Source organism: Mesoplodon densirostris, chromosome 15 (genome assembly GCF_025265405.1).
Source record: "Mesoplodon densirostris isolate mMesDen1 chromosome 15, mMesDen1 primary haplotype, whole genome shotgun sequence".
In the NCBI taxonomy this organism is placed as follows: Eukaryota; Metazoa; Chordata; class Mammalia; order Artiodactyla; family Ziphiidae; genus Mesoplodon; species Mesoplodon densirostris.
The window spans coordinates 27,469,363-27,482,280 of NC_082675.1; the positions used below are offsets into that span (position 1 = coordinate 27,469,363).

Genomic DNA, 12,918 nt, shown 5'->3' on the forward strand with positions numbered 1-12,918 from the left:
CCAGCCTGCAGGGGGCCCTGGTGCCCTGCGGGGGGCAGGGGGTGCTATCACCCAGGCCCGACCGACAGCCCCATCCGGTCCGGCCATTCCCTCACTGTCTCCGCCCATCTGTCCTCCTGGGCACTGGGCCCAGAAGACAGCACCCTCAGTGAGGGGAGTACAGCCAGGCCTGGGGCGGATGGGAGGCTGCACCCAGCTGTGCATGGCTGTGCAGACCCTGGCCCATCCCTCCCGGCTCTGAGGGGCTGGTGTCACAGCAGTGTGTGCCTCTGTTCTGCCTTCTCTGTCACCCCTCAGGTGACACCCTCCAGTGTCCGTGTCTGCCCCCTCAGTTGCCCTTTGTTCAATCTGCAGTCATTGGCCCCCCGGGGTCCAGGCCCTTGGATCAGGAGGCAGGTGGCACTGGGGACCAGGAAGAGTCCCAGGTGATGCCACAGAAGGGGCGAGGGCGCCAGCCCCTTCCCTGGGCATGGCTCAGCTCACCCACCCAGCGTCATCTCCAAGCCACCAAAGAGCACACGCCAGGCTGTTTCTGGTCCCCAGCCTTTGCCAAGAACTCCACGGGTTCTACCTGGAGCCTCCTCACAGTCTTCAGTCCCCCACACATGAACCCCACTATGCAACCGGGGCTCAGGGCCCAGCACAGGGTCTCCCACCAGAGTTTGGGGTAAGAGCCCACCACCAAGGAAGAGGCCTGGGTGGGCTCGCAGGGACTTGTGCTTCAGTTGGGGGTACCCCGAGGGAAGGGCCTGGGAGCAGTTAGGGGGCCAACAGAGCCACTGCTAGTCCAGGTGCATGGAGCCCCCAGGCTGGGGAGAGGGAGTCGCCTCCTTCAACCTGCAGCCGGTGTCACAAGAGACCAGGCCAGTGGGGTAGGGGCAGGGAAACCACCCCTGCCCGGGATGGATGCAGCCTCACTACCAGCTCCCACAGGCCCTGGTCCCAGCCCAGCACCGCCCCCCCACCAGCCTCCGCACCACCCAAGGGTCTGCAAACCCACGGTAGATCGCGCAGACCACGCTGGAGCCAGTGGGGCCACGAGCTGGGCGCGCAAGAGCCACCGGCGCCGACAGCGCCCGTTCCTCCCCGCCTCTTGGGTGGAGCCCATGAGTCCTCTTCGGCTCCCCAGCCAGGGGCCAGGAGATGTAGGCCACCCCACAACGGCCCCACTCGCCCACCTCGGGGGGTCGGGGTCGCTGCCCATTCATGCCCAAGCGGGCCACCCAGAAAGCCGTGTTCGTCGGCATTGCGGGCCAAGCGCTTTCGTTGGATGGAGGCAGATGAGACGCGCCCAGGGGCTGAGGTCCTGCGCGAGGCGCCCACTATGGGCGGGGAGTGGAGAGGAGGAATGGAGCTGCGAAGGGAGAATGGAGCTGCCCTGCGCACCCGCCTCTCCCGGCTCCACCAAAGTTCACCCCCTCCCGCCTCCCGCCAAGGCTTGGCCCCCCGGAGGCCCAGGCTCCCGGGCCACGGGGCTGGGGAGGAGTGGCTGCTGGCGGCAGAAAGGCAGGGCGCAGGCCGCTCCCGGTGCGGCGCCTGCCTGCGAGAGCACCGAGGCTCGTCTAGGCAGGCCCTGGAGGCAGTTCCCGGTGAATCAATCCTGAAACGAATGAACCGGGTCAAGAAAAGCCCAGCCCCTCTCTTTCTGAACCTCGGGTGGGGGAGATGGCTCTGCCCCGCTCGGTGCTCTAGTTCCTGGGGGACGGGGCCCCCAGTGCTCCACGCACTCACATCCTCCAGCCGCCCGCTCAGATCCATCTGTGTGCGCCTGTGCCCCAGATAGCGGGAGACCCAGGCTGGGGGAGCGGGTGGTGCCCCACCTTGTCTCGCGGAGCACCTGAGCACAACCATCGGTGGGCTTGGCGCCCACCAGAGATGCACAAGGGCGTGAAAGTCCTTCCAAGGGTGGGAACAGAGACGCCCAGAGTGAATTCTGAGCGCTAGGCATGGCACTGTCGAAGTGCCTTTATGGTGGCGGGAGAGTGAGGAGTGGGGTCCCCCCCAAAGCTGTGAGGGCTCCAGTCTTGAGGGCTGCCCTGAGGAAGCCACGTGAACTCCGGGGAGGCGGAGCTGGGTGCAGCAGTGCAGCGAGACTCTCCAGGGGCCTCCTTCTGCGCGCTGGGGAGAAAACCTCCGAAACAGCGCTTGCTTCGGGCAAAACTCTGAAGATGTTGGGGCGGGGGATGAGAGAGCCTCCAAACGCAAGGTGCCAGGGGAAGCGCTGGGATGCATCCCAATGCCCACGTGGGACCCAGAGCAGAGCCCTCAGAGAGAAGCAAAGGCTGCAGCCCGGTCTGCACCCAGGATGGGCGGCTGCCTCGGCTCCATCCCGCCCCTGCCGCCTCCTGTCCTCAGCTAGACTTCTGGTCCCCGTACCTCGGGAAGGCCGGTCAAAGCCGAGCCTCGGTTTTAGGGCCTGTAAAGTGGTCTCATCCTAGTTCCCCCTTCACTGCCAAGTGGCGCAGCGAAATGCGGGTCTTGTCTTCAGCCCACGACCCCGGCGGAGGGGCATGCCGCGCCCTATGGAGGTAGAGTCCGAGCAGCGCACGACCCCCGGCAGCGCCCAGCCCTTCCGGCCCGGTCGGGCCGGCGCCCAGCCAGGCCTCCTACCTCGCGCTCCTGGAGGTGCGGCCGGCAGGGGGAGCGAGGCGGAAGGGAGCCGCGGCCGCTCCAGGTGAGGGATGAGGACTTCCCGCAGGCGGTGGCGCGCGCGGACGCGGTGTGCAGGGCGTCGCAGGACCAGAGGGCGCGAGCTCCGTCTGGGCGGTGGGGGCACTGTGGGTGGGGCGGCGGCGGGCGGTGAGGAGAGCAGCGGATCGCCCCGGGAGGGACGGAGGGAGGGTACGAGGGGCTCACCCCGGAGGCGCGGGAGGCGGTGACTCCGCAGCGTTCGTTCGGGCCTCTTTGGGCCCCTGCAGTTGGATTCCAGCGCACCGGGCGTTGACAGAGGGGTTTGGGGTCTGCAATTGCTCGGGTGAGTAGCTGCAGCCGGGGAAGCAGGGTTGCCAGTCCCAGGCGGAGCGGCGTGGGGGGGCCCTGACCTCCTTCAGCGCTCTCTCTACCAGAATTGGCCCACTGGCCCATGCCACAGCGTCCTTTCTGCTCCCGCGCTTTTCCCCACCTAGCCTGGCCTCCCAGATCCCAGCTCAGGCATGAAGGGGTTAATGAGGGGCTGGGAGGACCCCGTCTCCTGTCTCCGAGGGCCAGGGACCTCAGGACAGTGCCCCAGGAGGCTGACCCTGCGACTGCAGAAGCCCCAGGGTTTTTCACTTTCATTTCTCCTTTCTCAACATTGGTGTCTGCCTCAGACTGGGCACCTGCCCACTGTCTTCAGGTGTTTGCCCAAGTATACAAGGAAGTCTCCCCAGGTGCACAGGACACAACCATGGGCACCCCCACATGCCAGGACAACACACATCCCAGATGGCATACAACCACACACACCCCACGCACCCACCTGCAGGTTGGATGCAGACCACCAGCAAGAGGTACCCATGGTGACCGCCCTGCATGCCTCTCTAGGTGCAGACCCTCAGCACGGGTTCCCCTCCTGCAGCACCACCACAACCTGCCCCCACCAACTCCCCTGCCAGCCGGGCTCTCCCTCCATCAGGAGCATCTCCACCTGGGGTCCTGGAGGCCTGGTGCATCACACCACTCCCTGGACCTGCTCCTGGGCCCCACAGATCACTGTCACTGTCACAGCCCCACATGGCCACTCAGGGTGGGGGGCACACCCTGGCAACAGTTTCCCTTTTCTGGCATGGTCCACAAAGCTGCAGCCACAGCCTAGGGGGTGGGGTGGGGCTCACTGTACTTGAGGTCACACACACCCACCCCAGTCACACAGCAGGGCCCACATGCTCACCGACTTGACTCCAGCCTTGTATCTTTCCTGGACCTCAGGCCCGGGAGCCAGGCGTTTCCCGCTGGAGCCCACTCCCAGGTCCCCAGTTTCTGGGACTTCCTGCCTCAGAGCCAGCATCCCCTCCAGCCTGGGATCTGAGGCCCTGGGACTGTAAAAACCCTGAGAGAGGCTGTTGCCTCCCAACCCCATCCAGGCAAGCGCAGGCAAAGCAACAGAGGCCTTGGAAATGGAGGCCTGACTGCCAGAGCCTCAGTGCAGGGCCAGAGAGGATCTTGGGAGCAGGGAGGCCTGGCGCCCTGCTGGGGAGACTCTGGACTGGAAGGCCATGGATGCCCTGAACTGGGCAGAGAGGCCTCAGAGGCAGTAGGTGTGCGGAAGCGCAGGCCAAGTCAGGTCTTAGCGTCTGGGATGCCTGGGCCTGAAGGCCCAACTGGGCAGCAGGGCCTTCCCAGGCGGGCAGGCTGGCTGTGGGGTGGGTGGTGAGCGAGGGGCAGCATACGACCCGGCCTGCGGCCTGAATTCCTCCGACGTGTCCTCGGCTCCCTCGGCCAGTCAGGCTCCGCCCCCGGCCCTCCCTGCACCCGGCCGGTGCGCTGGGAGGTCGGAGGAGCGGGCACTGCCCACCCTCCGGATGTATAAGCGTCCTGGCCAGAGGCGGGCGGTGCGCGCGGGTGCGCGTGACGCTCGGGCTCCCGGGCTGCTTGGCCTGGGCGGCGTCCCTCTGCTCAGGGTCCCCAGCCACGACAGTGAGCCGACCGAAGAGGGCTGGGGGCCGCTTGCTGGGCTGGGTCCTGTCCCTGAGCACCGAGGAAAGGACGACGCCGTGGCCCTGGGGCTGTCCGCCTGTGGCCAGTGCCGGAGCCCGGACTGCCCTCTCCTCACCCAGGTGCAGGGGCAGCCGGGGAAGAGGAGGCGGGAGGAGCCGAGGGCAGGGGCAGGGCTGGTGCCCCACTGCTTCGGGCTGGGGCTGGGCGCTCCCAGCGTCCCCACCTCCCCTCGGGGGCTGGGGAAGCTGATGGCTTCGCTGTACAGAGGGAACCCAGGCCTGGGGAGAAGCGGGATGTCCAAGGGGTTCTGGTCATGGAGGCCCCTGGGAGCAGAGGCAAGGGGCCCGGACCTTGAAAAGCAGGAGGGCCCACACCCCCAGGGCTCTCAACCCATCAGGGCCCCTCGGCTGCCACCGGCCCAGAGTGGGGGGCTGTGACACCATAATCCCCTGGGCCCAGGGCCGGCGGCTGTGAGTGGCACCGCAGGCCCCCGCCCCCGGGGCCCGAGGGCTGGGCCGGCCTCGGTGGGGCCGGGTGCACGCAGTCGGAGGCGGCGCCGGTCAGGCCGCCGGGCGCCTATGGACGCACGGAGCCCGCTGTCTCCCCGGGCCAGCGCGTTCAGCATTGCCTCTCTGGTTGCAGCAGAGGCCGCAGAGCACACCGCTCGCCTGGGCCTTGGGTTCTCCGACCCGGCAAAGCTTCGCAGGCTGCTGGGATCCCCGGCCGGGATGCACTTCAGCACCGTCACCAGGGACATGGAAGGTGAGCCTCCTGCTGCGTCTACACGGACCCACCCGCCAGATCCCCTGCCCCTGCTGCCGTGGGGCCCAAGCAAAGAGGGTTGGCAGGATCCGGGCAAAGAGCGGGTGGAGGGAGCTCTGGCGGGGTTAGTTCCAGGTTTCTAGCTTGGACTCTAGGGTGGAGAGGAAGGGGGGCATCCTGCCCAAATTCTGTGCCCCCGTCCAGCCTGGGGACCCTCCAGCCTGGGGACCCCGCTGCAGAGACCCGCACGCAGCTAGACACAGGAGCAGAAGAGGGCGAGGGGAGGCTGGGAGGACAGGAAAGAAGGACCAGAGAAAGGCGGTGGCAGAGGGGCCGTGAGCTCAGAGAGGCGGGAGGAAAGGAGAGGAGCGTGAGATTGTCAGGGGACACGGAAAAGGCAGGGGGCAGAGGGAGAAAAAGAAATTGAGAAAAGGAGAGAAAACAGAAAACCCAAAAGAAGAAAGATGAAAAGGAAATGAAGAGGGCAAGAACGAAAGAGAAGAAAGTGGAGGAAAATTTACGAAAGAAAGTTGAATCATAAAAAAAGAAAAAGAGAAAGAGTTCAGTTTTTATTCAAAAAAAAAAGAGTTAAAAGCCATGAATAACACAGAGACGCACGCAGAAAGGAGGGGGACAGGCAGACTGAAAAGAAAGACAAAGCGCTGAGGGGCTAGCAGGAAAAAGAGGAAGAGGCAGAAAATAAAACAGAAATAAGGAGACGCGAGAGAGATAGTGGAAGGAGGAAAGAGGATGCGGAGGGGAGACTTGAACGAGGAAGACAAAGGTAAGGAAATAACAAATTGCAAAGAGTCCGGAGAGAGAAGTGCAACGCGGGAGGGCGGCAGAGCGAGGGGCGGCCGGCGGGCGCTCGCTCGGGGGAGCCGGTCCGGGCGGTCGGGGGGCCGGGAGGAGGCGGGGGCGGGGAGGGGGCTGGGGGAGGCCATTGTCTCGGCGGGGGCGGGGGCGCGGCGCGGGGCGGGGCGGGGCGGGGCGGCTCCGCGGGCGGCGGCGTGGGGCGGCGCGGCCCGGGGCGCAGCGCAGCGCGCGCCCGCCACTCGGCCCGGGGCGCGGGGCAGCGCTCACCTCGGCGGGGCGGCGCGGCCCGCGGGTCATGATCTCCGCGGTGTCCAGCCCGTGGCTCACGCAGCTCTCGCACTTCTGCGACGTTGCAGCCTTCACGGCCAGCAGCCTGAGCGGCCTGGGGGCGGCGGGGGGCTTCCCGGGCGCCGCGTCGCCGGGCGCCGACCCGTACGGCCCGCGCGAGCCCCCGCCGCCGCGCTACGAGCCGTGCGCCGCCGCCGCCCCCGGCGCCCCGGGCCCGCCGCACGCCTACCCGTTCGCACCGGCCGCCGGGGCCGCCACCAGCGCCGCTGCCGAGCCTGAGGGCCCCGGGGCCAGCTGCGCGGCCGCCGCCAAGGCGCCGGTGAAGAAGAACGCGAAGGTGGCCAGCGTGAGCGTGCAGCTGGAGATGAAGGCACTGTGGGACGAGTTCAACCAGCTGGGCACCGAGATGATCGTCACCAAGGCCGGCAGGTCAGGGCGCCCCTCCCTAGCCGCGCGCCTCGGTCCGACGCATGCGAGCGGGGCCGGCAAGCGGGGTGGGGGCGCGGCCGGCTCCTCCGCTCCCGGGTCCCGGCTCCGGCGACAGCCGCCTGGCGCGCGGGCGGAGGGGCCGGCGGAGGAGCGCGGCCGCCCGGGTGCACCCTCAGCCCCAGGACGCCGGCGCCTGAAGCAGGGGCCGGCTCAGCTCGCCGGGCCCTCCCAGGGGCCTCACCAACTGGCAGATCCCAGTGGATCCCAACTTTTCAGAGAAAACTGCCTTCTTTGGTTCCCTAGTTCAGTCCATCCGGGCTAGATAGAGGAGCAGCCTGGCCATGGGGCAATGGTCTGGAACGTTGTAGGAGAGAGTTAAGACCCTTCAGAACTGTGCTGTGTTTCGGGGGAGATTGCTATCCAGTCTTCTCAGGCCTACGTCTCGGGCGATGGTGGGGCCTGGCTCTGCTGCTGGGGCCGCCGCCTTCAATTGGCCTGTGTTTGTTTTAAGGGCCCAGAGAGAAGGGGAACAAGTTTTGCGATGCAACCAATTTGACCGGCAGACAAAGGCGGGTGCCGGTCTGTGTCTAGTGTACACAGGAGACACCAGCTCTGGGTCCACACAGCCAAAGGGAGCTCAGGGCCTGTTTGCAGAGCCTGCTCGTGGTTTCTCTTTCCGTGCCGCGGCGTCCGCCCTGGGAGCCTGGGGCCTGTGCCCAGCTCCAGATCAGGGGTCTTCTCCAGGCTCTCCTGCTGGCCCTGGGCACTTGGCCTCCCCCCGCCACCCCATGAGGACTGTGCCCCAGCCTCCGGCCCAGTCCAGCCCAGCAAGGGCCTCGGCGGGGCCAGGCTCGCCCCAGAAGCCAGCATTCTGCAGCCCTCTCCGGCCTGCAGAGGCGAGGGCAGGCGTGGCAGGCTTGTCCAGGAGGGCTGGCATCTGTTTTCTGCCCACCGCCCGCAAGGAGTTGCCTGTGAGGGGAAGCTGCAGGACCAGCAGGTGGGGGCCTCATGCTGTCCTCCAGGGCCCAGCGGCCCACACTCAGGGCAAGGCCGGCCCATGGCCAGTGCCCAGGGTAGGAGCCGCAGAATGTCCTTACCAGAGCCCGGGTCAGTCACCGAGTCGGAGCCCAGGGGAGGGGAGAGTTAGGGGACCCCAAGGACACAAGCCAAGTCAGCCCTGAGTAGCTGCGTCTTGGGAACTTGCGTGTGTCCCCGAGGAAGGTGGGGAGACTCCAGCACTGGGTGGGAGGCAGGGCCTCAGTGTCGGGACTGTGGACTCCAAGGCTCGGCCTCACTGGAGGGACTGGGGAGCAGCCGCAGATCCAGCCGAAAGGGCGACTGGGACTCCTCAGAATCACACGGTCTGCCTCGCTTTCACTTTGTTCGAGCCGGGAGCTTAGGGCGGTTGATTAGATCGAGCAGGGGAGGCCTGCCCGAGGGCCGAGGATCCCGGGGGCCGGTGCTACTGCCAGCTGAGGCTAGCTCGGGATGGGACGGCTGGATCGGCAGTTGCTAGGCTGGGTCTACACTGGCAAAGTTGGCGGAAGAAGCCAAAGGCCTATGTTCAAGAGTGGAGGCTTGGCTTGAGCACTGAGTTCGCCATTGTTGTGTTTCTAAAAAGGGGGCAGGGGGCTGTCCTGCCGTCCACTCGCCCTCGGCTGGGCAGGGCCCTGGTTGGGTTAGTCAAGCAGACGAGTGAGGGGAGATGCGATGAGGGGCCTCCCCACCCAGCACAGCGGCCGGCCGGCTGGGTGGGGAGGCCATGTCCTGGGCTGGTGGAGGTGGGCCGCCCTGCCCTCCCCCACCTGAGGTGACGAGGTCCCACCGCCCCCAGGCGCATGTTCCCCACCTTCCAAGTGAAGCTCTTCGGCATGGACCCCATGGCCGACTACATGCTCCTCATGGACTTCGTGCCCGTGGACGACAAGCGCTACCGGTGAGCGCCTAGCCGGGCCTGGAGGGCGATGGGTTCCTGCCTGGCCAGGCTGGTGAGGGTGGGTGGCCCAGGACAGAAGTGACCGGTGCCCCCTCCCCACTCCTGCCAGACCCCAGACTCACACGCCCCACCCCCAGCAGTTCTGGGGAGTGGCCCTCAGGGGGTCATGCAGGCTGGGCCCCCACCGTCTTGCCCCTCGCACACAGCCCCTGCCTTTTCCGTGTGCCCCTCTCCCGAGAGGTGAGCGCCGGCACCCCTTCCCTTCCCCCACCCCCCGGGAACGCTGGGCCCCAGAGCTGGCAGGAAAGGTGGGGTGGCCAGGAGAGATTATGCAGGGCGGGCCTGGCCGCCCGGACAATTAACAGCAATTAATAAAGAGAACCTGGTCCGCCCTGCGCCCTAGGCCGCCGGCGTGGCCCGATCTGGGCTCCCGCCGCGCCGGCGACACAGGAGGCCCAGAGCAGAGACCCGCGTGCGGCGAAATGTGGCGCCAGGGCCCGGCTTCCTCCCTCTGGTCGCTTCCTGCCGCTTGTGTATCAGGACGGGGAGTTTTCTCTTTCCTCACATTGCCCCTGGAAAAGCTCCCCGTTCACCTGTGGGAACCTCATCAGAGGCACCTTCGGGGTTCCCTCGGCAAGGCCCTCACCCCAGCATGCTGTGGCCCCTGCCCCGGCGTCCCAGGTACGCCTTCCACAGCTCATCCTGGCTGGTGGCCGGGAAGGCAGACCCCGCCACGCCTGGCCGCGTACACTACCACCCCGACTCACCGGCCAAGGGGGCACAGTGGATGAAGCAAATCGTCTCCTTCGACAAACTCAAGCTGACTAACAACCTGCTGGACGACAATGGCCATGTGAGCGACCCCCCCAGCCTACCGCCCTGTCCCCCAGCAGGCCCTCGGGAGTCCCTGCTGACTGGAGCCAGAGGCAGAGCTTGGGCAGCTTGGGTGTGGATGAGGGACAGGCCGAGGAGAGCTAGCCCTCCAGTCAGGGGCTCGGGTACTGGTGGGTCACACTGCTTCCCTCTCCCCACTCCTTGTGTTTTGCTGGAGGCTTTTTAACTGGAAAGGATGGGGCCGTGCGGGGTGGTGGGGGAGGGCAGCAGCCTTTGCAATCCAGGCGGTGATGCCCCACGGCCCAGCCTCCTTTTGGGAGCTCAGGGTTCTGTCGAGTTGTTTGGAAGCTCACTGCCCGTCCGGACCTTGGCTGGTTTCCTAGCTCGGCCCTCACCACCTTTCTTCCAGATTATTCTCAACTCCATGCACAGATACCAGCCACGCTTCCACGTGGTCTATGTGGACCCACGCAAAGACAGCGAGAAATACGCTGAGGAGAACTTCAAAACCTTTGTGTTTGAGGAGACACGCTTCACTGCGGTCACTGCCTACCAGAACCACCGGGTGAGGCCCGGGGTGGCCCGGTCAACACTTCTGGGCAGGGGTGCAATTTTCAGTTGCTGCCTGGGGGACAAGAAGGTTCCATTCCTGGAAACCCTACTCGATGGAGCCCCACCCCCAGAGCCTCAGGCAGCCCCCTCCCCTCTGCTGCAGGCGGGACCAGCCTCCTATCAGGTTGACCTCTCAAGGGGGAACTGTCACTGTGGCCTGAAAGTTTGTTTTCCAAACCATTCCGGAAACTCCCCATCAGGGGCCTGATGCGCGGTTTACCCAGATTCCTAGGGTGCCCCTCCACTCTGGACCACAGCGGGGTGGGGGGTGGAAGTGACTACATTCCCATCCCAGCCGGGGGCGCAGGGTCTCTATCCTAATCACTTGGGACGGAAAAGACAGGTTCCTTAGCGAGAAAGGGGTCTCCCCAGCACCCCTGCCCCAGGAGAGAGGCACAACCCCTGCGGGGGAGGGAGCAGTTGTGGGCCAGGCATTTCTGGTCAGCCGAGAGTAGAGGGGCCCTTCCTGAGTGGGGGAGGGCTCTCCTAACGCTCCCCTCCGCTCCAACGAGGTCCGGTGGCCCCAAGAGCAGGGGCTGGAGCCGGGTGTTCAGTGCCCGCTTCCCTGCAGATTACCCAGCTCAAGATCGCCAGTAACCCTTTCGCCAAAGGTTTCCGAGACTGCGACCCCGAGGACTGGTGAGTGTCCCCCCAGGAGACGGCGAGCGCGCGGGCGCCTGGCCGGGCGCCCCCTGACCCGCCGCCCACCTCCCTCCCGCAGGCCCCGGAACCATCGGCCCGGCGCGCTGCCGCTCATGAGCGCCTTTGCGCGCTCGCGGAACCCCGTGGCCTCCCCCACACAGCCCAACGGCGCGGAGAAAGGTAGGGCCAGGGTCGTGGGATCTGGGCAGACGGCAGCGCCCGGCCTCGCCCGCGCCGCAGGGGCGCTCGCGGCCTTCGCGCGCCGGTTGCACAACGGCCGCGGCGGCGGGCAAGCGCGCACTCGCCCGCCCGGCCCGACGGCTGCGCCTGCCCGCCCCGCCCGCCGTCCCGGTGGAGGGCGCGGGCCCCCGGGAAGGGCCGGGGGCTGGGCAGGGGCGCGGAGCGGGGGCGGGCGCGCTCTCGCGGGCCTCTCCGCGGCTCAGCCCTCGGCCCTCCCCGCAGACGCGGCCGAGGCCCGGCGAGAATTCGAGCGCGACGCGGGCGGCCCGGCCGTGCTCGGGGACCCGGCGCACCCGCCGCAGCTGCTGGCGCGGGTGCTGAGCCCCGCGCTGCCCGGGTCCGGCGTCCCGCTGCCCGGCGCGCCCGGAGGTCGGCCCAGCACCCCGCACCCCGAGCTGCGCCTGGAGGCGCCCGGCGCGTCGGAGCCGCTGCACCACCACCCCTACAAGTACCCGGCCACTGCCTATGACCACTACCTCGGGGCCAAGAGCCGGCCAGCGCCGTACCCGCTGCCGGGCCTGCGTGGCCACGGCTTCCACGCGCACGCGCACCCGCACGCGCACCCGCACCACCACCCCGCCGTGAGCCCCGCAGCCGCCGCGGCCGCGGCCGCCGCGGCCGCCGCCGCCAGCATGTACTCATCGGCCGGGGCCGCGCCGCCCGGCTCTTACGACTACTGCCCCAGATAATGCGGGCGCCCGCCTGGGGGTCCGGTCCACCCAGCCCGGGGCCACCGCAGGCCCCCTTCCCGGGCCTCCAAGCAGTGGGGCCTCCATCCGCCAGCCCCAGAGCTGTCCAAGGACCTGGTTCCCTGGCCCCCTGGCCCCAGGGCCACCGCGGGTCCCTCCTCGGCCCCGAGGGCCCCGGGTCCACACCGCCAGTGCCAAAGTGCGCGGTTCGCGCCGGAAGGAAGTGATATTTATTGTTCTCCGCGAGACCGCGATGTCCCCCGGCCCGGCTGGCAGTTGCAGTGTAGACGACCCGAGAATCCGTCTGCAGGCGGTGTAGATACTTGTAGATATTTGTAGATAACTGTAGATACCGCGCCGGCGCCGCCTTGATAAACGGTTTCGCCTCTTTTGGAAGCTGCCTGAGTGTCCATTTCTTTGCGTCCAGTCACATCGCGCGGGATGTCTCGGGGAGAGCGAGTCCGGGCTGACTCGGGGACTCGGGGTCTCCCTGCAGCCGGGTCCTGGGCGGGGCGGGGGTCCCTGAGGTACGCTCCGAGCCCCTCCTCCCAGCCCCTTCCAGACCACGCCTCCCTGCGTCCTCTCCCCGCCCCTCCCAGCCCGGCCAGAGCGCCCCTCCCCCACTGCCACCTTGTGGCCCCAGGTGTGCATCCGGCCTTGTTCAATTCCTCACTTGGCCGTTGTCCCTTTTCTAGGACTTGGGCCCGCACCCCTGGCCTGTTTTCAGTACGGTGCCTGTCCTGTGTGTTTTTCCACGGAAGCTGGTATAACGGTCTTGTCGTGACAGGACACTGTCCGTTGGGGGCTGGGAAGGGGAGAAGCCCTGACTCTTATTGGAAAGACAAAAACAGGTAGTTCTGCTCTTGTAGCATTTCCCTGGCTGGGCCTGGCTCAGGCCTGCGTTTTCCCCTGTTTATTGACTTTATTTGCTGTGAGTGTCCCCACGGAGTGACCTGGACGGGGCCACAATGACAGTGGTCATGAGTCATCTTGAAACCTGCCTGTGAAGCGTTTTTCCCAGGCCAGGTGGTGAGG

The 12,918-nt window shown here is 67.0% G+C and overlaps 1 protein-coding gene across 2 annotated transcripts; it reads left to right on the forward strand.

The window, feature by feature from the left end:
- The first annotated feature begins 5,363 nt into the window (after positions 1-5,363).
- On the forward strand, positions 5,364-11,883 carry TBX1 (T-box transcription factor 1). Of its 2 annotated transcripts, XM_060119328.1 has the most exons (8): positions 5,364-5,397; positions 6,570-6,930; positions 8,765-8,866; positions 9,548-9,719; positions 10,110-10,265; positions 10,884-10,951; positions 11,034-11,134; positions 11,417-11,883. In XM_060119328.1, exons 1-8 carry the CDS (start codon positions 5,364-5,366, stop codon positions 11,881-11,883), a joined length of 1,461 nt encoding a protein of 486 aa, XP_059975311.1. The 2 variants fall into 2 exon arrangements, with proteins under 2 accessions (XP_059975311.1, XP_059975310.1); XM_060119327.1 differs by lacking the exon at positions 5,364-5,397 and having other exon boundaries at positions 6,509-6,930.
- Positions 11,884-12,918: the final 1,035 nt, after the last annotated feature.